The sequence below is a fragment of the Triturus cristatus genome, chromosome 2_1 (genome assembly GCF_964204655.1).
Source record: "Triturus cristatus chromosome 2_1, aTriCri1.1, whole genome shotgun sequence".
Lineage (NCBI taxonomy): Eukaryota > Metazoa > Chordata > Amphibia > Caudata > Salamandridae > Triturus > Triturus cristatus.
Genome location: NC_140581.1, coordinates 274892409 through 274918997, shown reverse-complemented (window position 1 = coordinate 274918997; position 26589 = coordinate 274892409). Strand labels below are relative to the sequence as shown.

Here is a 26589-nt window from a genome sequence, read left to right as displayed (position 1 = left end):
ATGTCCAGGTCCGGCTTCGCGTGCGGACGTGGTGCTGGTGGAATCGGCGACGGGGCAGGTGTTACAAGGTCGACCGGCGCCGATCCGGATCCAGGCCTGGATCCAAGGGGACCCTGTGGTGTTGGGGCCAGAGCCGCTGGCGTGGAAGGCCCGGGGCCTCCAACCGAGTCAGTGGGGCCTGAAGGAGCGCCAGTAGCCCAAAAATGGCATGCATTGCTTCGTAGGTGGTGGTGCAGAAGCAGCTGGGGCAGGGGTCTCCCGTGGCAGGGCACCCCCAAGCCCCCAAAAGAGACGTGTGAAGCGAAGCCTCAAAGGGAAGAAGCAGCTCCCTACCCCCATAACCCTGATGGAAGACTTCCAAAAGATGATCTGTGGGGAAATGGGCAGCTGGTTCGCCCATGCCCAAGATCCCCCGCCGCCGTGAAAACAGCCCGAGCAAAAGCAGCACCGGCCTCCGTAGGGCCCCGTGGAGGGGAAAGCAGTTCCTCAGTGGGCGACGGCTGCAAACTAAGGCGGCCGTACCCAGGCCAATCGGAGGAAGGAAAGGCCAAGTCCGAAAGGGAGGAGGAGGAGGAGGCAGAGGAATGGGGAACCGGAGGTCACTTCCGGCAAAGACTGCGGGCGCGGCGACGCCGATGAGCCGACTTTGGAAGACGCTGGGGAAAACTCCACGACGCGGCGGCCCGTCTCTGGAGATGACGAGACCAACAAGCGCCAAACCTCTGGGGAAGATGGAGCGTCCGAAGACGACTCAACGACCCGACGCCAGGCCCGGCGCAGTAGAGTCCGCGACCGGTGTCAGGTCAACGTCGACCGGCGCCGAAGGGGACGCCGGAACGACCTCCGCCACAACACGTGGCGCAGGAGACCGGAGCTGGGTCGGCCAGGGAACGGTGCCGAAAAGGCGTCTAATCGACCTCCAAAGAGGCAGCCGTCTGCGTCAAGGGGGGACCCGCGCCGGCCCCTAGCCGACCCCTGCAGCGACGCCAGGGCCAGCAGCCGCCAGCGCCTTAGCTGCATCACCAGGGCCAAATGGGACTCGAGGACACGCCCCGAGTCCCGGCAACCTCCCGTGACACCACAGGGACCCCCGCGGGGGTTTGCGGCGAAGCAGAGGCGCCCGGGTCCGAAGGAGGGAACCACATTCTCCGAACCTGGATCCAAACCCGTCGGCACCTGGGACGGAGCCGCCGGCCATGCCGCAGGAGCCGCCGGCGATGCCGCAGGAGCCGCCGCACGCGCGGCAAGGGACCCGCAGACGTCCCAAGAGGAGATGGAAGAGTCAAAGAGGCCTGCAAGGCCGCCGCATAGGCCTCCATCTGGGCTCTGGTCACCCCCGCGCCGAGGAACGGCGGATAGGATGGCGACGCGCGGGGCCGCACCACCCGCGGAGAACCCACGCCCCCAACAGGCTATAGAGACCGGGCCTCGGGGACAAACTGCAACACTTACCAACAGGTGAGTGACACCCTTGCGGCCTGGGAAAGTGACGATGTTGGAGACGAAGGCGGCAGTTCTTGAAGCCTTCCGTGGGGGACGGACGCGGCGCCGCCGCCGACCTGGACATGCGTGCCGACAGGAGCTTCATCCAGTGCTCCCGCCGGGACTTCGGCTTCATCTGCTGACACGCCTCACAATCCGTGGAGTCGTGGTGCTCCCCCAAACACCACATACAGATGGGGTGAGGGTCCGTTGCCGACATCTGGTGCGCTAGACAAGCACGTTTTAAAGACAGAAGGCATTCGCACACTGTACCCAAGATAAACAAGAAAAGAAGGCCTGAACAGGCCAGGACACATTCCGAGTCCGCGTTGCACGCAGAAAAGAAGAAAACTGACGTTGGCGTGCCGGGGTGGGGCTTGTGTGATCTCGCGGACGTCATGCCCACGGAGGACGTTGGGGCGGAGTTGTGAGGTGCCGCCCCCCCGGCGCGCAGAGATGCTGGGCAAGAAAGTTTTCCGGGTCCATAATTCTACGTTAAGGAATCTGCGGCTAGTAGTCTCTATCTGATCATACTGATTGATGTTTCCAAAGTGTTGTGATGCAACCATGAGACATGTGGACCAATAGAAGAAAATCATTACTACATCCACAAACAGTTCCCCAACCATGAATCTTTTCTTCCTCCCACACTGAAAACTCAAACAGTTAATGAAATAATCAATAACAATCCAACTCCACACTGTATTATGACCATGCCATTTTCATGAGGGTGTGGGGGGCATATCACTAACCGGAGCTGCGTAACACCCCCCCCCCGGTGCCTTGAGACCCTCACGGGTGAGTAGCACCCCTATAATTCCCGCCCCATGAAAATATTGTTCTGTGTAGCTGTATTGTGGCTGCCAATCGTGTCCAACTGTGCATAAAGCAAGTTATGGAAAGTTAAGTGTCCGGGAGTTGCAAACACATATGTCTCCCATCTCAGCAGGTGGCTCTCCATCCACACTGCTCTTATTTATTAAGTCACATCAATATTGTTACTCGCTGCTTACAGAGAAGGCTGTGAGTGGCAGAGTCCCTCGCCTGTGTCGAGAATTTTGAAGAGGGGAGGCTGGGCATGTCAAAGTACAGACCTTGAGTGCTTGTCTATTTTCAGCTTTCATTCGAGTCTCAGTCATTGCCGTCACCTCAACTATTCCTGGACTTAGCATCTCTAGTTGCAAACTTCATTGTTGCCAAATATTTTGACTTTGTCTTTGTGCTACAGTTGGAGTTTGGCAGGATACAGTATAGCGTATTTGATGTTTTGTGACAATAATAATTTTGCCTCAACAAACTCATCTTGGGCCTCCTGAACCGCTGTTGCAAAATTAGGAATATGGACAGTATTCGCCTAGTGTTGAAGAGGGGCTATTTTTTCCTGTCCAGAAGGATTGCTGTTTCACAATTCGATACACTGCTGTATCACAAATTTAGAAGTCTGGCAATAAGACCCTGAAAGGGGCTCAAAGAGGGTGCCTAGGAGTGAGTGATTGGTGGGCCCCCTCAACTACCAAACATTTCCCAGAAATTAGACCTACCAAAGAGGTCCGCAAGCAGTTACTCAATGGAAATCTCAGGCTTACCCAGTTTGGCCTATTCTGGGAGACCAGTTATTCTTATATAATTTCTACAGGATCTCGATTCAATGTCTTCATTCTTTGCTGCAATCTTAGCCAGTTTCCTCTCCATCCGTGTGTCATGGTCCGTGGTGCTATCCTCGACAGTCGAAATGCGCCACTAAGCCTTGTCCAATATATTGCCATGAAAGGGGCTCCAAGAGGGTGCCTAGGAGCGAATGGTTGGTGGGACCTTTCAACTACCAAAGAATTCCAAGAAATTAGACCTGCCAAAGAGGCCCGCAAGCAGTTACTCGATGGAAGTCTCAGGCTCCCTCTCCATCCGTGTGTCATGGTCAGTGGAGCTATCCTCGACAGTCGAAATGCGTCACTAAGCCTTATCCAATCCTGTGAGAAAGTGCCATCTTTCTTGCATGGTATGCCCCCACTTTTTGCTGAATGTACTTAGACAGAGTGTGCTCTGGACTCCTGCCAATCAGGTGCCCAGGGCCTATGTTCCTTCCCAAAAACACAAATTGGCAAACCCTGGCCACATGTCAGCCCCTAGTAAATGGTACCCAGGGCCTTGTGACCAGGGAAGACCTCTAAGGGCTGCAGCACTCATTGTGCCACCATTAGAGGCCCTGTACCCTTACACACACACACACACACACACACACACCTTGCAGGCTGAGTGTCTGGGTACAAGACAAAACAAAGAGTCGACATGGCACACATCCCTGTGTGCCATGACCACCACCTACACTGCCATGGCATACATCAGCACCCCCCTCTAGCTGGGTGCCCTATTCCAATGGTGTGGGCACAGGAGCAGGATGCCTGTGCCCCTACAGTACCCAGGTCCATTTACTGGGCACTAAGTGCAGTGCTGCCATTTAAGAGTATATGGTGCTAGGAGCTCGTCAAACACGAACTCCACAGCACCATAATGGCAACACTGAAGACTGAGAACTTTGGTATCAAACTTCTCAGCACATTAAACCCACAATGATACCAGTTTGGGATTTAATGTACCAAGCACCCCAGAGGGCATCTTAGAGATGCCCCCTGAAACCTAACCTACAATCCACGTCTGTTCTGAGGCTGACTAGGCTGCCACACAGCAGACATGTTGCTGGACCCCTGGGTAGGAGAGCCCCTGCTCTCCTGGGTCTGCAACAATGCACATCCTGGGCGAGGTGCTAAATCTCCTCCCCCAGGATGGGCAGGGGGAAGCTTCAAAGGCATGCCGCCTCTGTGAGCTTCCCCAGGCCACTGCAACCCTCCACTCTGGCAGGAAGCTTGGCCGGAAACCCCAAATAAGGTCAGGGGATGTGCCAGCCTGCCAACCCCACCCCTCCGGTGGGGGAGGCGAGGTGAAGCACATCTCGGGGCTCTCGACATTTTGAAGATGGGAAGCCCTGCCCAATCAGGACTAGGCTACTGCCCCCCTCCCACAGGAGAGAGGCAGGATAGGGGGTGTACCCACCCACCCTTCACCTACCTGTGCCGCCCCTAAATCTAGTATTTAGGGGCACCCTGAACCTTCCTTCCCCAGATTCCAAAATCTGGAAGAAGAGCTAGAAGAAAGAAGACCTGCCCTGCAGCTGCTAAGAAGAGGAAGACACCAACTGCTTTGGCCCCGTCCCTACCGGCCTGTCGACCCTCGAACCTGCTCCAACCCGGCATCTCTTGTGGCCAGCAACCTCACAAACCCCGGAGGACCTGGCTACCTTTTGACTCTAAGCCCCCTGGGACTCCCATGAATAGAGGCTCTACTCAAAAACTACTAATCCCTGGCAGCAGCCCGGAAACACGAACCCAGCACACACTGCACCCGCCAAGCCTGGCCTGTGCCGGAGTGAACAAAGACCACGAGGACGACCCCACGGCGACTGTGACCCTGAGTCCGGCACCCAAGGACCTCCCTCGACACTCCTGAAGAGGCCTGCAGCCTCAGAACCAGGTGCCCCCCCCAACCGCGATTAACAGAGGGTAAGATTTCCCGACACCAAAAGGCACCCCTGCACCCGGCGCCCCCCTGTGCCCAATCCCGGGGTACCTACCTATCCTCCATCTACCCAACTTTCCTCTCGAAGTGGTGGCGGCACCTGAAGAATCTTTGTCCAAAAGTAATCCTAAAAGTAATCTGTGGCAAATAACTTGAAACTTCCATTGAACTCAATGCATTATTGTGTTCAGAATTGTGTTGCAACCACTTGTAACTTTCTACAAAAGTCAATTGCATATTGCAAAAGTATTTATATAATGCATCTCATTCTGAGAAAGTATATTTTAATACCTATTGTTGGTTCTAAAATAAAACAAGCATATATTTTTTATATATAAACCATTGGCCTAGAGTTCAATTATTGAGTGTGTGAGACCATTTGCTGGCTGAGTGTGTGCAACAAATTCTTTACACTGTCCTCTGATACTGCCTTACTGCTTGACCAAGCTACCACTTTAGAGAGTAAGGTTATATCTAACTTTAACCTCTGCCAAACCTCTGGGGACTGTGGACTCTGTACACCCTGTACCTATTTGGGAACAGTATATACAGAGCCACTTTCTCACAAATCTTGCCATGCTTATCAAGGCAATCTTTGAGGAGATCCATGCGCGATGTTGAATGATCAATTTTAGAGTCACCTGCCCTCAGGCTGGTTTTCTTTTCCAGTAGAATTATTTAGAGTTTGTGATCAGGTCTGTCTGTCAATTCCGCAGTATCCTGTGGTGCCGGTAGGATGCTGGGCCTGGAGTGAGATGTGAAGGCCTACCTGTGCTCACATGTGAGTCTACCGTACCCGGTATCAGGTTTCCTCATATCACTGGTGTAAAAGGTGCTTGGTAGAAGACTACGGGTGTCTCTTCAGAGCCAACAAGTCAGTGCCACAGAGTCCAATGAATAGGTGCTCAGACAGCGTGTAGGAAGCCAGCTCTGTATATACTATAATATTAATGCTCTCCTTTGTTGTAGTGTGGGCGAGCAGTTATGCTTATCAGAGGGCAGTGCTAAGCATTTGTTGTACACAGACAGACGAGAAATTATTACACACACACTCAATGACTAAATCTGAAACCAATCGTTTGTAAAAATATTACTTTTAGTAGGTTTATTTTATAGAACCAAAGATACTTTGTTGCAGTAAACTAAGTTTTGCAATATCACTTTTTCTATATAAAAAGTGGGCACAGTGCATTTTCCATTCATTACAATGTTATCCCATGGGAGGAAACGCAATCAGCAATATGCAGGTAAGTAAATAATTTACGATAGAGCTTTTGGATGTAGAATCAGTACCATGCAAGGTTCAGGTAGGTGACCTCACTGCACCACCAGCTGCACTGGGGTGGTCGGGTGCAGAGGTCAAACTCGGGATCTGGTGCCAATGTTATCCTATTAGGAAAGGGGGCAATCAAAGTGGTACTACTCACAGGTAAGTAGCCCGGTTTGGTAACCAAGTTTCTGAGGGTTACGGTAAACACAGCAGGGGATGGGCCACTAGGCAGCATCAAACTTATACCCTCAGGGGCACAGGGGTGGCAAGTTCCAACATAGCATCAGGCGCCCAATACAAACCTCAAAGTCGGAATAAGGCTGTAGGCTCAGGCCAGGAGGCTGGACGAAAGAAATCTACAGCTGCACAGGTAAGTTGGGGTTATGCTGGAGGGTTGGGACACAGTCAGTAGATCTCCCCAAGGCCACGAGGTCTGGGTGCAGGGGTGTTCTTTGGCATCGGAAATCAGTTTACGGGTGCAGGTCACAGAGTGGGGGGTTGTCATGCAGAGGCTGCAGGCACCGACGTGGAGTCTGGTAGAGGTCAACCCATGGTGGACACTTGCTCTAAATCGCTGAGGAACCTTTGCTGGACAGGTGGGCCAATGGAACTCGGGCCCTGGGCATCGAATGCAGAGGTAGTAGGTTTCTCAGTTACGCCGGCAGAGCATTTGTCTTTAAAATTGTTTTTCTTCTGGACAGGTCCACTGACCACAGGAGATTAGGAGTCTTTTTAGAAGGCAGGCAGTCCTCCCAGGGCACTGGCGGTAACTGGACTGCGTGACATGTCACTCTTCTTTAGCAGGGTCTTTGAGGGCTGCAGACAGGCTGGTAAGGCAGGGTTCAAGCCAGTTGATGTCTTCAGTCTTTGCTGCGGCACGACTCCTTTTCCTCTTTTTCGTGGGTCATCAGTAATTTGAGGATTAAGGTTCAGGGGTGCCCCTAAATACTCAATTTAGGGGAGGTGCAGAAAAGAGAAAGTAGTAGCCAATTGGCTACTTAACTTTAGAGTGCTTACAGCCTTTGTATGCGCACTCCCTCTGGGGAGGAGGCATGCTTCTAAGCTTATTTGCTAGAATCCCCTAAAACAATATGGAGGATTTTGAAAGGAGGGGGTCACTTCAGCTAAGGGCACCTTAGGGGTGGCCCTGGCTTAGAGGGGACACAGCTCTCCCGCTTACTAATTATCCTACTGACCTTGCTGCCAAAAGTGGGGCTTGGTCAGGGGGGAGGTCATCTCCACTAGCTGCATAGGCCCTACTCAGCATACCAAAGGACAGGAAGCCTTTGAGGCTCACCGCCTTCCAATGCTGTTCCTGCTTGGGGGTAGGTGTGAAGCACCTCCACCCACGGCAGGCTTTGTTTCTGACCCAAAAGAACAGAAGGCTACCACCTCAGAGGGTCAGAAACATGTCTAGAGGTGGCAGGCTGGTGCATACCAGTCAGGCACACACTAGTGGGTGGGTAGGTCTTCAGGGGGAACCTGAGGTGCTCTCTAAGAGCATTTATTAATGAATACAACACTAGCATCAGTGTGGGCTCATTAATCTGAGACGTTTAGTACCAAACATCTTGGAATTCAGTGAAGCCATTGTGGAGCTCTGGATCTCATAGTGACAAGCTCCCAGCCCATGTACTCAGTATAGCTTCACTGTGCTCTTATAATGACTAAGAATGGATTTAGACACTAAAGGAGCATTTCTGCTCCTGCAGTTATGCCCTCACATGAGGTATAGTGCACCCTGCTTTAGGGCTGTAAGGCCTGCTGTAGGGGTGACTTACCTATGGCTCTTGAAGTGCTGGTAGGCCCGGCGCAAAGGTATGTGTGCCAGGTCGACTCTTCATTTCAATCTGCACCAAAACATGCAGGCTGCAGTGACAGTATGCTTGTGTTTGGTGAGGGGATCTTAGGATGGCACAACACATGCTGCAGTTCTTAGAGACCATCTCTGGTCTCAAGGCCCTTGGTATGACTGGTTACTTTTACAAGGGGCATATATGTGAGCCAGAGATGTGCCAATTGCAGAAACAAAGGTACAGTTCTGGGAAAGAACACAGGCACTGGGAACCTGGATAGCAGTCAAAGCATCAGAGTCAGGCAAAAAGTGGGGGTTAACCATGCCAAAAAGGGTACTTTCCTACACTTATTCTCTTTCTATGTTTTTCTAATATTTTCCTTGCTGTTCATGTTCTTGCTCAATCCCAGATTGACTTGGACATTTGGTGTACTTCTAACTTCCAAAGAAAAGCCTTCAAGGGTAACAGTACAAAAAATACAGCTGACATGGTGCTTGGAAGTCTAAGATAAACTGATTATTTGTCATAGCACCTGAGCTATATCTGTTCGTTTCCTTAATAAAAAGATCTCTTAAAACATCTAAATAATGTATTTTATCGCCATGGGCAACGATGTTGGGCAAAATGCCAACACAACAGGTAACATTAGGCACAGATTTAACATTTCAGGCATTGAGGTAAGATTGATACGTTAGGAAAACCTTTAATGTTCATGGAGCAGATAATATGCAATAATAATAACAATTACGATAATGAGGCAAATTCCTAAGCTGGGGGGCAGTAGAATATTCATTGTGTCAGGCGACAATTCCAGCCCACTGGTGTTCTGGCGGTCTAGATACAAAGCAACATCAATATACTGCGTAAGTAGTTGACTATCCACCTCACTGTTGTCCTCCTCAGTGAGATGATCGCCTGACACCTACATCTTTAGAGTGTCAGAATCCAAGCAGAATATAGTCTATAAACAGGTTCATTTTTCGTACCTGGTACAAATTGTGACTGGGGCCACAATCTTAAAAGGTCGCCCTTTAACTGTCAGAGAAGAATTTGTTTAGTTAACAAGCAATTCTGAATCTAAGGAGGAGTCAGTTCAGAGTGGCGCTGAGTCATGTGCTCCGTCCTTGGAACAAATCTTGTAGATGACACTGAGGTAGGCACTGATTTGACCAAAACTGTACTAATTGGTGGTAGCAGTACAGACAGCATCTTGGTAGAAAGCAATGCACCCAAGGACTGTGCAAGTCATAGATATATTTCCATGTCTGATTGCAGTCTGAAAAGCACTTTATGGCAGAAACGGAAGCTCCGGTTGCAGCACAGGCTCCGAAAAATACACAAGGAAACATAATCAAGGAAAGGTGAGCTTTTTTCCAAACATTGTTCCCTGTTCCAATTTTTATTTTAATAAATCTTTTTAGTTGGTGGGGGCGGAGGGTTATGCAAGTATGCATGCCAAGGACAGAAAATAGACATTTTAGGGTTCAGCCGCTCCCCCCCCGGTACACCACTTACTCAACAGTCCTACAATGTTTTATGCCTCAAAGTCAACTTTATTTCACTCGTAAAGCTGACTTCTTTACTACATTGCTCCTGGCTACCATTAGTCTAAAGGCCTACTATATTTTATCGTATTTATTCAAGTAAACATCCCCAAATAGGTGTAAAATATCTAACTTGTGAACCAAGTCAGATCAATTCCAGAACCTCAGATAAAGCGTTTCAATCTTGCCCAAGAACTGAATTATTTTTACAACACACCCGCATATAGTGTGTGAGTAAATGCCCTCTTTTCTGTTCAACAATTTCAGGACTGCACATGCCTCCAATAGTAAATAATGTTGTGTAGTATATCCTAAACACTATTTTAAGCTGCACCAGGCTCAACTAGGATTGTGTCACAACCTTAATAAAACAAGCCAGCACATATTCCAGTCCTCATTTTTTTTTTTTTTAAATATCTATATTGCGTTTTTTTTTTCCTTTGTCATTACATCAGTTTCAAGAGTCAATGCACATTGCACAGTGGACAATAATAGCCATTTTTGCCATTGTTAGCATAGATCAGTACATTACTGACTTACGATTTCCAGTGTAATTTACATTTACAGTGCATGGTTATTTGTGCATATATCAGGTACCATGGGCAGCGAAAGCCTATACATACTGTCACCTCCAATCGAGAGTCGGATTATGTCTACCCAATGCGTCCTTATATAACTGCAGTCATTTATGAGTGAACATATCAATGTACATAAAAGCACAGTGTTCATACACATCTGAACTTTGAAATTACGACATATAGCGTCGCATATCAGACATCTATTTTCCTCTTTTATATATAATATAATCACATCTAATAAAAACTCCAAAGAAAAGGATACAGAAATCTAAATAAGAGATATCGATTGCGCGAGATTACATGCAGCTAATATGTAGAGTATCGTTGAGGCATAATCTTGGCTAGGCCTGCGTGTGGGTGGTGGGTGCGAGCTGCTGTTTCTGTTGTATGCTCTGCTGTCTGGATACTAGAGTAGCGCGCGGCAAGTGTCATGTCTATGTACTGTTCTGCAAGGAATGAGAGTTTCGTGTCTTAACTGACCTCCGGCATTTAGGTATCCTGGGGTTGTGGCTTGTCTTCTGCTACCTAGTGTCGTGTCAGGTACTAACCTTCGTTTGTTGGTTAAACGACGATTACAGTGGAATATCAGAGAGTGTAAGGGTTTTGAGCATATCATACCAGGTGTTCGCTATGGGATATTTCCGCAACCCTGCAGTTTCTTCCCTGTGTAGAGTGGTACTCTCTGCCTGTGCCCATACTTCCAATGATTTCACCCAGTGTGAAGCTACCGGTGGGTCTGTGCACTTTCACCTCTTAGTTATCAGCCGTTTCGCTGCTATTAGGCCCAGGTCACGGAACCCGGAACCTACTTTGTTAGTTTTGGTGCGTTTGTAATATCCCAGTATACAGACCTCCCATGTGGCCGGCACTTCGACATTGGTGCATTTCGTGAGGATATCTAATATCGTGCGCCAGTAGGGTAAAAGCAGGCGGCAAGACCATAGCATATGTAGTATGTCAGCACCTAGGAGACGACATCTCGGGCATTCGGACGTGTTGATGTTAAAATACTTATTAATCTTATCTGGTGAAAGATACGCCCTATGTAGTATATAGGTCTGAACGAGCTTAAAACACGAATTGCGTGGTATGTGTGTGGCACTTGCTTGAACACATTCCCATTCCTTATCAGGCAAGGGATGGCGCCTGTCTACGGTCCAATGCTCACGAAGGCTCTTTAGTGGTCGTAATACGTGAGTGAGCAGAGCTTGTACTAACCAATGTATCACATGTGACCCCTCCCCCATTACGTGTAAGTATTGCAACTGTTGATGTGTCGGTGGCTCATTAGTTATATCTCCCCATGCTAGTGTCAACGTCCGTGTGATGGTTGCATACAGAAGGAACTGGCCTGCCGGTATGCCATTATCCGCCGTTAGTGTCGCAAAAGGTAATAGGGTACCTTCTGCATACAAGTGTCCTAGTGTCTCTACTCCCGCTTCGGACCAGGACACTAGTGCTGTATCACTTATAGAGTCTCTACCTCTGGATGTCCCGACAATCGGTAGTACTGGGGCATAGGGGATCGTGTCTTTTGTAAGCTGAAGGCTTCTCTTATAACATCAGTGAGCTAATTCAATGTGCAGCTGTGTCGGGCGGGGTATTTTCGCCAGTGGGTGAAACAATCTATAAACTTGGTTTTGCGTCCATATTGTCATTTCGGTCGCTGTGTCTGCCAAGTTCTTACCGCTTAACCATTTTGTAACCCATTGTAGCTGCGCAGCTAAATAATATAGTTCCAGGTGGGGAACTGCTAAGCCTCCATTCTCTGGTGGCGCATATAGTTTCTGCAGTGCTATCCTGGGCCGCCCTGTATTCCAAAATTAGACTTCGGGTTAATCCCTCCAGTTCCCGAAACAGTCTTACTGGGACATATACCGGAAGGTTTGCAAAATAATACAATAACCTTGGCAGTACTATCATTTTAGTTAAAGTGATGTGGCTAATTACATTAAGCGGTAGAGTCTTCCAGAATTGCATCTGTGCTCTTACTGAGGAAATGGCACGCATCAAGTTGCCCTCCAGTATGTCTGCTGGTGACCTATAAATATATATACCCAGCTATCGGAACGTGGTAGGATACCAAGTCAGTGCAATCTTATTAAAATGTAGATTTGTCATAGCCACGTCCTCGTTGAAAGAGTAGGCACCCGATTTAGCCCAGTTCACCCTCAGGCCTGACACCTCCTCAAAATTACGTAACAACGCAGATATCGCCGGCGGTATTGCATGCAGGTCTCTTATGTACAACGCAAAACCAAAGGAAGACATGACTTGGCAGTTCGGGCTGGACTGTTCCCATGAGGCACAGGGTCAGACTGATTTGCATATGGCCATGTCTGAACTGGGGTGGCAGAGTGGGCTAAAGAACGGTGATGGATTAAACCCAGATCAGTTAACTGGGGGTGAGTGCTTGCAATGTTCAACACTCCGTCCATCATTTCCTTTGGTTTTGCTTTGTTCGCCATAAGTTGGCAGGGTATGCTCAGACGTGAGTCCCTTGCTCACTTTGCCACTGGATTCAAGCAAGCCTGGCTGAAGACGGCTGAAATGCCAGAAACCGGTCCTAGGATGCTTGATTCCGGTCCAGGGAAGGCATGGCTTGGCAGTTCGGGCTGGACTGTTCCCATGAGGCACAGGGTCAGACTGATTTGCATATGGCCATGTCTGAACTGGGGTGGCAGAGTGGGCTAAAGAATGGTGATGGATCAAACCCAGATCTGTTGACTGGGTGTGAGTGTTTGATTGGTTCTGATGCTCCGTCCATCACCACCCCCTTTTGTACTGCTTTGTTCGCCATAAGTTGGCAGGGTATGCTCAGACGTGAGTCCCTTGCTCACTTTGCCACTGGATTCAAGCAAGCCTGGCTGAAGACGGCTGAAATGCCAGAAACCGGTCCTAGGAAGCTTGTTTGCGGTCCAGGGAAGACATGACTTGGCAGTTTGGGCTGGACAGTTCCCATGAGGCACAGGGTCAGACTGATTTGCATATGGCCATGTCTGAACTAGGGTGGCAGAGTGGGCTAAAGAACGGTGATGGATTAAACCCAGATCAGTTGACTGGGGGTGAGTGCTTGCAATGTTCAACACTCCGTCCATCATTTCCTTTGGTTTTGCTCTCTTATGTACAACAACAAGCCATCCGCGTATAGGGACACTGTATGAAGTCTGTCACTCAAGAAGATGCCCCAATCTGCTCCACCCTCGCGGAGGAGAGCCGCAAAAGGCTCCATGGCAAGAGAAAAAAGCAATGGGGACAGCGGGCACCCCTGTATAGTTCCGCGCCTAACCCTAATTGTATCAGAGAGTGGCTTACCCGTTCGGACCCGCACAGTAGGACGTTGATACAACAGCTGCACCAATTGTAAATATCCGTCTCCCAATCCGTATTTACGCAGGACCGCCGCTAGATAGGGCCATTCCAGCGAATCAAAGGCCTTCTCTAGATCTAGTATTAGGCAGCCAGAGCGAGGTCAATTTATTGTTGCATACTTTTGAATAGCCTGCGAATATTCAGGGAGGTGCACCTGGTTGAACGAAACCATTTTTGTCAGCGTGTATCAGGGCCGGTACCAACGGAGCCACCCTATAGCCAAGGTGGAAGCCAGAATTTTGTAATCGGTATTTAACAGAGCTAGCGGGCGATAGGAGCCCAGTAGTTCAGGGCTTCTACCCGGTTTTAATAGAGCTATCAGCGTGGCCTCATTCTGCATAGGTGTAAGCGCAGAGCGCTCTAGGGCTGCTTCATAGACCCGCAGCAGTTCTGGTATTAATATATCCGAGTAGGCTTTGTAAAATTCAGCCGGCAGTCCATCCAGACCCGGCGTTTTACCATTTGAGAGGGAAAAATGCTATCCCTTAGTTCTTCCGACAACAGGAGAACACCCAGTTCTTCCTGTTGGTGTTCCGTCAGTTGTGGCAATGTTATGTCAGAGAGAAAGTGCCGTATGTCTACATCTGTGGCCTTCAAACAAGATCTGTACATCGTGGAATAATGTTCCACAAACGCACTATGTATTTCACTTTGGGTATGTACCATGACTCCCCGTGTATTCCGTATTAGTGTCACAGGCGAAATGGTGGCTTCCTGCCGTATCAGCCAGGACAACCACCTGCCAGGTTTGTCCCCCATGCGGTGAGTGTGCACTGAGTGTGCAGCATAATTTATATTACAGAGCCGGTCTAGCAATCTGGAGTGTTCTTCTTTGTCGTGTTCCAGAGGCCTAGTATTACCCCCCAGTGTTTCTCCCTCTCTTCGAAGCAGGTCGGTTTCAATGCGTGTGAGGTCAGTTTCTAACTGCTTCCGCATAGCCGCCTGTGCACCAAGGCAATCACCCCTGACTACTTTAAACGCATCCCATTCCACCTGAGGCGTCGTGGCTGTATCAGTATTATCTTCAAAATACCGGGTGATGTTAGCTGCTAGCAAATGGCAAAATGGTGCGTCCAATAGCAAATCGGGATGCAGTCGCCAGGTTGGGATTGGCGGGTGAGGGTGTTCCCATAGCATCTCTAGAATATGTGGGTTGTGGTCAGAGTGTGTCCTACCCAGATAGTAAATTGCTGTTATATTAGGAAGTAGTATGTCCGGGAGCATATATCGGTCTAACCGCACATGCAAATCATGAGCACCGGAGTAAAAGGAGTATATCCTGTCATGGGGATTGCGGTGTCGCCAGGCATCTCTCAAATGCCACTGTGTTGCCGAGCTAGATAATGCCTTCATGGCATGGTGTGTGCTTGTACCTGGAAGTGGTGGGAAGGAACGGTCTAGTGATACGTCAAGTACGCTATTATAATCACCTCCCAGCAGCATGGGAACATCGTGCCACGGTGCCAGTATATTCGACATAGTGCAGAGGAAGGTAGCCTGCTCTGTATTAGGAACATAGAGGGATGCAATCACAATTTGTCGGCCATCCAGCGCGCCCCTAATGACAACATATCTGCCCTCCGTATCTATTAATGCCTGTGTAATTGTAAGTGGAACCCCTGGCCTCATCCTTATTAGCGCTCCTCGTTCAAAGGCCGAATAGCCTGTAGCATACAATTGACCACGCCAGCAACGGTGCAATCGCGGAATTTCTGAATTGGCCAGGTGAGTCTCTTGTAGGAGGGCTATTTGTATATGATGTTGTTTAAGGTAGGAATATATCCGATACCTGCGTGACGGTGAACGTATGCCTCTCACATTCCACGTGCCAATCTTAAAGGAAGACATAGACTTTACAGTGCGCCAGATGGTTATGTCCCTGTGTTGGCCCAGCAGTTATGTGCATTTCAGATAACCTAATGTCGCAGAGTCCACCCAGCATGCTGACCTGTAGTATATTACTCTGCATATATCGACATACAATAAATGATATCTTATAATAAAACCAAAACAGAATCATAATCGCACTTAAATCCAAAAGGGCGAGGATGCAACTAGCAATCACCCAAACTCTCAATAGAGATAACAGTCTAGACATTCTCGAGGGGTGAGCTGAGTGTTATACTTTGTTAGCCTACAGTACGTGCATCTAGCGTCCCAGAGGCTCCCCGTCAACAGGCAAAATAGCAGATAAGTGAGGTGGTGTATAAGTGCGTCCATGTATTAATAGCAGTGTGGATGAGCAGGGCTCGCCTCCCCTTTACATGACAGGACGTTAACTGCAGCCCCTTCTGAACATTTTTGGTCACAATGACAATCGTTGTAGATAGTTATTTTGCTTGCGATAGCGCGCTCCCACACACATACACCCCAATACCTCAAACCGTGGGTTATGCAGAGATAGGATTTCGTATAGTTCATATTAGTGTGTCTGCAGTCTGCGGGGTGACGTCTGGCTGTTCAGTTGAATTTTGCGAATCTGGGAGGCCATATATTTGCTCATCGTCACTAGATAGGTCTCTTTGACTGGAGTTAGAGGCGTCTTCAGCTGCCGGAGAGCCGCTTAGTTTAGCCACCGCTTGTAGGGCGTTTCGTTGTCTGCTGTGGATCAGGCCCGAGTGCGGGCCTTCAGTTGGTGAAGGTGGTGTCCTAGTCGCCGTCGCTCTGTGCTCTCTGCGGCGAGAGGGGCCCTTTAGTTTCGGCAGTGCCGCCTCCACGGCGGCGTCCCAGGGTCACGCACCAGTGATGGTGTCCAGCCAGTCCTCTGCCTCCTCCGATGTGTTAAAGAAGTGTGTTTTGTCGCTTGCTACCACCCGCAGACGTGCTGGGAACAACAGGGAATATTTCAGGTTGTGTTGACGAAGGCATTTTTTCACTGCCATGAAGGAGAACCTCTGACGCTATACTTGGATAGTGTAATCCGGGAAAAACATGATCTTGTGGTTGTCTATGTGAATATCTTGGAGCTTTCTGGTTTCCTGCAGAATGGCATGGGTCTCAATAATTAAGGAGTCGGAGGAGGAAGGGCCTCGGGTTCGATCCGGTAGGAGGGGGCCTCGCTGGGACCCTATGTGCACGCTCTATGACAAAGTGTGGTGAGAGGGATCCTGCAGGTAAAAGATCTGAGCCAGTTCTCCATATGCGTGGTGGGATCCCCTCCTTCCCATCTTTCCGGTACACCTACTAAGCGTACATTATTGTGTCGTGCTCGCCCTTTCGCATCCTCGGCTCTATCTTTTAGAAACTCTACACGACGCAGCAAATCATGTACTTTCTTATCTGTTTGAGTCACTTGCGGCTTGATGTCAGTGAGCGTGGCCTCCAGGACAGTGGTGCGGTCTGTTAACTTTCGGTGATCAGCATGTAGGTGAGAAATCTAAAGCCACCTTGTCTATTTTAGATTCGAGGGAGGTGCAGGTTTGATCGATAGTTGCCTCCAGTCGTTCTACTGCAGCGAGCACCGCGTCTAGCTTATTTGCAGCCTGGTCTGTAAGTCCCTGTTTTGCCATCTTGTCCGATTTTGGCTTGGACAGCGGCGGCACAATCTGCGCTCCCCCTATACCAGCCTGTGCCCGGGTGCCGCCCGACATCAGTCGCAGAGTCTGTACGCCCTCACTGCCTTGCGCAGAATAAGGCCTCCATGCAACGCCCTCAGGGGGCAGATATCGGAGCAGGGCCCCCCCACCCCCCTCTCCAGCAAGCCTCGTTCAGCAGTCACTTCACACCTTACAGCCTTAACAGCGGAGCTGTTCCATCGCACATCAATGTCTCTTTAGCAGTGAAATTGTCGGTTGGGCAACGCAGCCATTCAGATTATGTTGAGCAGGCGTGCATCAGGTCATTTCCACTAGAGTTCACACTTGGTGGATCTTGGCGGTGCGAGTCTCCGCGGGCACCACCCGTGCAGTCCGCAGATGCACCCTTGGTGACCGTACAGTAATCTTCAAGGCAGTAGCCAGCACCACTCCACCGCTCCAGGTTGTGCTGCTAGAATGCTCAGGTATTTCCACGATGGTAGCTCTGGGGGTACCCCACGTGTATTAGCTTCAGGCAATGAGTGGGCCAAGTAGAAGTGTCCTTAAATCTTCGTCTAGGTCTCGCAGCTCCCCAGGATTGTTTCACATCATTAGGTCCTTGGAGAGGTTCAATATGCCACCATCACCCAGACTTGGAAGTGTGTCGACTCAAAAACCCAGCTGGTAATGTCAAGCAGGCAGGTCTGCAGAGGTAGTGTCCCCCATGTGGCGCCAGGGGCAACAGTAGGTGTCCAAGAGGTGCTGACTCAGCCGATCCCTGCCCCTTTACTGCTATAGCCAGCAGCCCCGTCCGTGAATCCCCACTTCGCCGCAGCTCGCCGGTATCAGGACTGAGGCTCCTGCCGTGTCCTCTCACCCTGTGAAGCGTATGCCTGGGCGGCAGCGAATGACCATACGCCGCTCTCACAGCGGCCCGGGGAACCCCCTCTCGTAATCGCGACGCATGGGCAGCGGCAGTGCAGATGGCCCAACTCACGTGTCTTCACCGTGGCTCCCTGTGTGGGTTCAGGACCGAAGGACACTCCAGCCTCACACGGGCGGTCATATAAGGGCTCCCATCGTTTCCCACCTCACAGTAGCCGGCAGTGGCGTCGCATCAAGTCTCGCACTCACAATCCTCCCGGCGGATAAGAATCCTCTGCTGCGATCGCGGCGCGATGGTAAGAGCCACTTAGGCGGGCCGGCGAGGTCTTCGCTCACACCTCACCTCGCATGTCTCGGTACTCCATAGGCGGTGCAGGGTCTCGCAGCCGAGATAGGGTGAGTGGCACGACAGGGTTCACGACCACATCTCGTCACGGACTGGTGTGCGTTCATTCGGGGGAGGTCTCAGCCCACGTCCCGCTTCTAACGATGCATCATAACTGTGCCATTGCCGGCGGCCTGGTGGGCGGGCCAAAGCCCCGTGCTCGCGTAGTCGGAGGCGTCCCCTCTAGGAGCATACCTCCATTACCTCCTGCAATCGGAAGCCACTCAGCGGGGTACAGGCAAGCCACAACCAGCAACCGCGTTTAAGGGCAGAATTCCGCGTTAGCTGCCCTCAACTGAAGCTTTCACACATGGCTGTATTCGGAGAACCGGGCCTGTTTCGGGGAGCCTCCGGCGGAGCTCTACCCGGACACGTCTGCCTTCATTGCGGCCGTACCCACGCCCCCTCATATTCCAGTCCTCATTTATTTTTTTAGTTCAATTGCACAACATTATCTGCTGTGTTTAAATCAGAGATTTGCTTGTACATGTTACTAGTTGTAGTTGATCCTATGTATTATCAACTTAACGAACAAGTTACTTACCTTCGGTAACGATGTATCTGTAAGAAACATTAGTTAGTTAGATTCCTCACCTTAGAATATCCCCAGGCGTCAGGCTGGATCCGGAAAGATTTTTGTAGCAATACCCCTTGCGCGTCGCTAGGCGCGTTCGTCGTTGGCGTCGTGTGCCGGAATGACCTCGGAGTACTTAGACGCCGCCCTCGCGCGCTGACATCAGTTCTTGTACATAGCTTTCCGCGCCAGGAACGCAGAGCCATGCAAGAGACCGACACTGGTGCCAAAAAGTGTAGGGCCCTGAACGGGATGACCTTAACCCTAGATGTCGGTTCGCAGAGCGGGGAGGATGGGTGGGTCGGTGAGGAATCTAACTAACTAATGTTTCTTACAGATACATCGTTACCGAAGGTAAGTAACTTGTTCATCTGAAAAAAACACGTTAGATTCCTCACCTTAGAATAGATACCCCAGCAATACCAACCCCGGTGGAGGGTCTGCAAACCAAGATCACACCAGAAAGTCCTGGAGAACAGAACGGCCAAAGAAGCCATCACTCCGGACTTGGCTGTCCAGGCAATAGTGCTTGGCGAACATGTGCAGTGAGGCCCACGTCGCCGCCTGAGAGATGTCCTGCAAGGGAACTCCCCGCCCCAGGGCAGTAGTCGCCGCTGTGGCCCGGGTGGAATGGGCTCTCAGCCCAACAGGAGGGTCCTTTTTCGCCAAGGAGTAACAAACCTTTATACACAAGACGACCCACCGTGAGATGGTCCGCTTGTGTACAGCCCTCCCATTCTTAGCACCTACGTATCCAACAAAAAGTTGGTCGTCCACCCGGAACTGTCTGGTGCGGTCCAAATAAAAGGACAGCGCACGTTTGGGGTCCAGACGGTGGAGCCGCTCTTCCTCTTTCGAAGGATGCGGAAAGAATGTGGGCAAAGTGACAGATTGCCAGATGTGAAAGGGGGTCACCACTTTCGGAAGAAAAGAAGGACGAGTCCGGAGGACAACCTTGTCCGGATGAACAGAAAGAAAGGGAGGCTTAGATGACAGAGCCTGGAGCTCACTCACCCGTCTAGCTGAGGTGATAGCTACCAGGAAAGCAGTCTTAAGAGTTAGAAGACGAAGGGGACAATTGTGAAGAGGCTCAAAGGGAGTGCACAAATCAGAAAGGTCAAGACAAGATTCAAATCCCACTGAGGCATTACGAAGGGGACAGGAGGAAACATGCGAGTAATGCCTTTAAGAAAACGCGAAACAACAGGGGACTTGAAAAGAGAAGGCTGATCAGGAAGCCGTAAGAAAGCAGAGATTACAGAAAGATAACCTTTCAAGGTGTCCAGAGCAGAGCCCTGCTGGGCCAAAGAAAGAAGAAAGAGTAGAACCTCAGAAAGAGGGGCGGAAAGGGGATCCACAGCCTTTGCTGTGCACCATGCCACAAATTTGTTCCACCTGCAGGCATATACCGATTTTGTGGAGGGACGCCTGGCTGCCAGAATCACATCACAGACTTCAGGAGGCAAGTCAAATGGCATCAACTGTCGCCGCTCAATCTCCACGCATGGAGGTGGAGACTGGACAGGTTCGGGTGGAAGACCGTCCCCTGCTGCTGCGACAGAAGGTCCTCCTGAAGAGGCAGTCGTACCGGAAGATCGATTGACATACTGAGTAGCTCGGGATACCAGTACCTTCGTGCCCAATCCGGAGCCACTAAGATGACTTGGGCCCGGTCGCGCCTGATTTTCTTCAGCACTCTGGGCAGACGTGGTATAGGCGGAAAGGCGTACAACAGACCGCAACTCCACTCGCGACGAAAAGCGTCTCAGAGCGAGTGCCGCCTTGGAAATTCCAACGCGCAGAACTGCTGACATTGCGCGTTCTCTTCGGTGGCGAATAGATCTAACCAAGGCTCTCCCCACTGCAGAAAGAGACCTTGCTCCACGTCCGACTTCAGACGCCATTCGTGATCTATCATGCACCGGCGGCTGAGTTCGTCTGCTCTGGCGTTCAGAGAGCCCGCCAGATGTTGAACCACCAGGATGATGCCCTGGTGTTCCAGCCATGTCCAGAGGCGCAGAGCCTCCTGACAAAGAGTCCACGACCCCACCCTGCCCTGTTTGTTGCAATACCACATGGCGGTGGTGTTGTCCGTGAACACCTGCACGACACTTCCGCGGACAGAGGGAAGGAAGGCTTTCAGTGCAAGCTGGATCGCTCTCAGCTCCAACAAGTTGATACGGAGTTGAGACTCCGCCGGAGACCAGAGGCCTCTGATCTCCGCCTCTCCCATATGGCCCCTCCCATCCCAGGAGGGACGCGTCCGTCACTACTACGTGCTCCAGTTGGGGTAGGGAGAGGCATCTGCCGCTGACCCAATCGCGGTCCGTGAGCCACCACTGCAACTGTTTTGCAGTGCCCTCCGAGATCAAGACATGGTCGGACAGGTTGCCTCGATGCTGGGCCCACTGAAACTTCAGGACCCACTGCAGAGTCCGCATTCGCCACCTGGCGTAATGCACCAACAGGATGCAGGAGGCCATCAGCCCCAGAAGCTGCAGCACCAACCTGACCGAAACCCGGGATAGAGGCCGAAAGATGGGAATCCGAGCCTGAATATCCCGGACCCGCTGTTCCGGAGGATAAGCCCGGAACTGCGCTGAATCAAGAACCGCTCCGATGAAGAGGAGCTTCTGGGAGGGTCTCAGGTGTGACTTTGGCACGTTGATGGAGAACCCCAGCAAATGCAGGAGGTCGGCCGTAGTCTGGAGGTGAGAGACTTGCTGGGGCGAGCCCGCCTTCAACAGCCAGTCGTCGAGATAGGGGAAGACTGGAACCCCCGATCTACGCAGATGAGCCGCGACCACCGCCATCACTTTCGTGAACACCCGAGGGGCACTGGTGAGGCCAAAGGGGCGCATGCTTCTGACCCACCGTGAACCGAAGGTAACGCCGGTGGGCCAGCAGGACGGGGATGTGAAAATAGGTGTCCTGCAAGTCCAAGGCTACCATCCAGTCTCCAGGGTCGAGGGCAGCCAGAACCTGAGCTAAAGTTAGCATCTTGAACCGTTCCTTCCGGAGGAAGGCGTTGATGCTCCTGAGGTCCAAGATAGGGCGTAAGCCCCCTTTGCCCTTCTTGGGAACCAGAAAGTAGTGGGAATAGCAGCCACGGCCTACTTCTGGACCAGGAACGCGCTCAACGGCCTCTTTGGCCAAGATGGCCGTAACTTCCTCCCGCAAAAGATTCAAGTGATCCTCCGATATACGGTGGCATTGCGGTGGCATGGCTGGAGAGGTCGTCTCGAAGGGGAGGGAGTAGCCCCTTCGGACTATTTGCAGCACCCACCTGTCCGATGTGATGGATCGCCAGTGGAGCAGGTGATGGCGAACTCTGCCGCCCACTGGCGTGGAATGGGCCTGAAAGCTCTGACTAGGAGGGCTTTGAGGCGGATGCTGCCGGGGTGGATGTAGACTGACCGGCACGTTGTCCTCCAGTACCGCCACGGCGGAATCCACGTCCGCGACCAGGTTGGTTCTGCGGCCGGTGGCTAGGCGGACATGAGGAGACGCCCCTTTCCTTGGCCACGAAAGGCGGAAGTTTGCGGCCGCGGGGCCGGGAGACCCAAGAACTTGGCCGTAGCCCGGGAGTCCTTAAAACAAGCCAGCGCACTATCCGCCTTCTCAACAAAAAGGCGAGTGCCATCAACGGGCATATCCATGAGAGTACTCTGGACATCCCCCGAGAAGGATGTGGACTGCAGCCAGGCGTGGCGCCGGAGCGCCACCGTGGTGGAAATCACCCTACCCAGAGAGTCCGTGGTGTCTAGTCCACACCGAATGGCATGTCGTGCTGCATCTCGCCCGTCAGCAAGCGCCTGGGAGAGGCGTGTCCGGGCCTCCTCCGGACACAGGGGCAGCACGTCCTCCTCCGTATCCCACTGAGAGTGGCAGAAGCGGTCCAAGAGGCAAGCGGTGTTCAAAGACCGCAGGCCCAAACTCAGGGAAGAGAACAGCTTCTTTCCGAACAGTTCCAGCCTCTTGGAATCCCGATCCGGAGGAGCGGTCGGGAAGGAGGATTGGGCAGTGCAGGCCTGGATAACCAGACTCTCGGGGGTGGGGTGTTGGGACAGGAAACTGGGGTCGCTTGGAGCAGGGCGGTGGCGCCGGGCCACGTTCCGATCCACAGGAGGAACTGTGGAGGGCTTGGACCAAGTGCCCTGCAGAATGTCTATGAGGGCCTCATTGAACTGCAGCAGAGGCTCTGTGGAGCTTGCTGACGGTTGAAGCACCTTCCTCCGAGGCCACAGTCGGAGGAGAGATGAAACCAGCGTCCGGGGAGGTGTCCAGACCACTGGCATCCCCCAGTTCGTCTGCCCAGTCCTGTGAAAGTTGGCCCTGTCTGGCCATAGGGTCCTCAGACCCCTCCCAGTCGCCCCGTCATCCGATTCCTGATAAACAGGAGGAATGATCGGAGCCGGGCGGTAGATGAAACGCTCATCCATCGGCGTCGGAAGCGGCGTCGGGCCCGGACTAAACCGGGGAACGGCGTCGTCCGGAGACTGCGCCGGAGGCGGTACCGGTGTCGGCGGAGGCGTCGTGAGGTCGATCGGCGGCGGCAGAGATCCAGGCCTGGATCCCTCGGGGACCTGCGGCGTCGGGACCGAAGTAGTCGACGGCGCCGGACCCGCCGGCACGCGAGGTCGCCCAGTCGAGCCCGCGGGGCCCAAAGGTGCGCCGGCAGGCGTCGACAGCGGAGCCAGGCCCCTCATGGCCGAGAGGAAAGCACTGACCTCCCTCAGAGTCGCGTCAGTCCCAGGGACCGGCAGGTATGGGGACGGACGCGGCTCCTGCGGCTCAGACGGAACCGCGGGGGTGGGATCACCCTGACCCTCGGCCGAGTCGCGCGACCGGCGAGGGGAATCCGAAGAGCGGTGTCACCTCTTGGACTTCTTTGATTGCTTCGACTTACCCGAAGACTTCGAGCGATGATGGTGGCTGCGGCTCCGCGACCGGTTCTTGGACCTCCTCCTGGACCGGGACCATGAGCGGCGCGGAGCCGAGTGCCGAAGCTCGAGAAGCTTACGGGACCGCTCCCGCCTAGCCTTCGAGGTCAAGGCCTGACAATCGGGACATGACTCCGCGTCGTGGTCGGCCCCCAGGCAGTAAAGGCACTGGCGATGGTGGTCCGTCACCGACATCAGTCGATGACAGGAGTCACAGGCTTTAAACCCAGGCATCCTACCGGCACCAGAGTCGAGTCGACAGAAGACCAAAAAGAGTCAAAAAAGTTTAGTCAAAAATTGACTAAGGGGTAAGCTCTTCCCGGATCGGCGTTGTCTGGCGCGGAAAAAAAATAAAAAGAAGAAGAACTGATGTCAGCGCGCGAGGGCGGCGTCTAAGTACTCCGACGACGTCATTCCGGCGCACGACTTTTAACGACGGACGCGGAGCCGTAGATGACGCCTAGCGACGCGCAAGGGGTATTGCTACAAAAATCTTTCCGGATCCAGCCTGACGCCTGGGGATATTCTAAGGTGAGGAATCTAACTAACATGTTTCTTTCAGATACATGTTTCACATTCTACAGACTAAACATCTTGAAAGACCATGGAACTGACTTCACAATATTATTGAGAGCTACCTCCTTTTAGCAAAATGCCACTATCACATTGCAAGTGTGAAATTTAAATATACATGCAGTTAAATGATACTAGATATACTGGTTAAACCGTCGAAAGACTAACCGTGCTGTGCCTCTTCTGGTAAACAACTGATATAAAATGGTCTTAAACAGACATAGCCATTGATTGCTTGTGAGTCAAGAAAACTGCATATTGCTCCTACACTTTTATTTATGTTCTTGCAAACCCTTTACAATTCAATTACTTGTTATGTAAGCAGTAGATTCATGCCCCCCCCAAAATGGCAGAGTGAGATTTATCACACAAGTAAAAGTAAAATAAGAGGTACTCTATTTCTTTTCTATACTGCACAGTAAAATATCTATTTGCCTTCCTTTCAGAAACGAAAATAAATACCCTATACAATTAACAAAAAATATCAAAACCAAACAAATCTCAAGTAAAACTCCTTACCACATCTGTGATGTTTAGTATCTTTCTCGTCATTGCTTCTTTATCATTTTGTGGTGTTGGCGTAAACCAGAGCTTTTGGAATGTTTCATTTACCAATTTCTGGAAGATAAAATATAGTTGTGGACAAAATGTTTAATTGTTTCTCCTTATTTTACGGTTATGATTTTCACATGCAAAGATATTTACAATGAGTCTAGAAAGTTATGCAGTTGAATTTCCCCTCACTTTTTTCCTGTGGATGGATCTCCACAGCACTTGAGATGCTGAAATATAGCTGACTGCCAAGTTTCAAGCAAATGCGTCCAAAAAGCCAAACGTTACAATAGGCAAACCACAAAAATGCCTTTTCAATTTTAATGCCATCTGAACCAGAAACAGAAACTGGTGACCGGCACAGTGTTGTATATATGAAAAAGTTACTTACCTTTTGATAACTATCTTTCTTGTGGAACCTCTATCTACTGGAAGATTTCACCTTTGAATATCGCGGGTGAGAGAATGGATCTGGAAACTTCTGAAGTAGCTCTCTAGACCCGCAGGGTACACAGACTGAGTAAACCTTGGCTCTTTTTAGCTTTGCGTTTTTGATATTTATCTGTAACAATTTTGTTAGACATTTTGTGTGGTCTACATTTTCTAAAACCTGCAAAGGCGGCTTTGTGGTATTTCTTTTTACACTCAAACCTTGTACAGGGTACAATAATAAATCATTGAACATATGACAACGAGATAGCGCATTCTCCATTTTGCTCTAATAACCAATGACTTTTCGTACAATTTGTTTATACAGCCAATATATTTTCCTATTGCAAAATTATTGATTAAATCATGGATATTGTAACTATACATTTTGGGTTGTGCATATGTATCTATTACACACCAGAGTGAGTATCAACTTACCACGGATTTCTCCTAGGTTACATAACATGGACTTCACTCCAGGTTGCCAGGACAAAGATTCGTAGTCCTCTTAGGACACACCTGCGGCAACACCAGGAGATTTTTATGATAACATATAGACCAGAACCCTGGCCTTATGTTTACAAAAATGGCAAATAGGCTAAACTGACTAAGTAGATAAAAGCAGATGATTAAATGGACAGGTCAAAGTTAGAAAATCATCAGCGAAACGCACAAGTTACTACTTGTGTAAAGAAATATCTGAAAGAGACATCAGGTAGTGATCGATTCCTTACCTTAGAATATCCCCAGGCGTCACACTGGATCCGGAAAGTTTTTTCGTCAGCAGTACTCCTGCGCGCCAGAAGGTGGCGTCATGCGGCTCTGCGTTTGTCGCTGGCATCGTAGGCGCCGAGATGATGTCACGGAGACTACTGAGGCGCCACCCATGCACGTTGACGTCAGTTCTGTACACTACTTTCCGTGCCAGGAACGCATAGCCATGCCAGAAACTGACCACTGGTGCCATGAACCTAGGGCCCTGAAAGGGATGACCTTAACCCTAGAAACCAGTTCGCAGAACGGGGCGGATGGGTGGGGTGGTAAGGAATCTATCACTAACTAATGTCTCTTACAGATATATCGTTACACAAGTAGTAACTTGTGCATATGAAAGAGACACG

General features: G+C 50.9%; 1 protein-coding gene across 16 annotated transcripts in view; it reads right to left on the bottom strand.

Moving 5' to 3' along the window:
* The window catches only part of NIPBL (NIPBL cohesin loading factor), a 1722939-nt gene that overhangs the window by 509508 nt on the left and 1186842 nt on the right, over positions 1-26589 (bottom strand). For all 16 annotated transcript variants that reach the window (XM_085631078.1, XM_085631072.1, XM_085631074.1 and 13 more), the window contains one exon: positions 25007-25105. In XM_085631078.1, coding sequence (XP_085487204.1) covers positions 25007-25105 — 99 coding nt within the window. The remainder of the gene's footprint in view (positions 1-25006; positions 25106-26589) is intronic.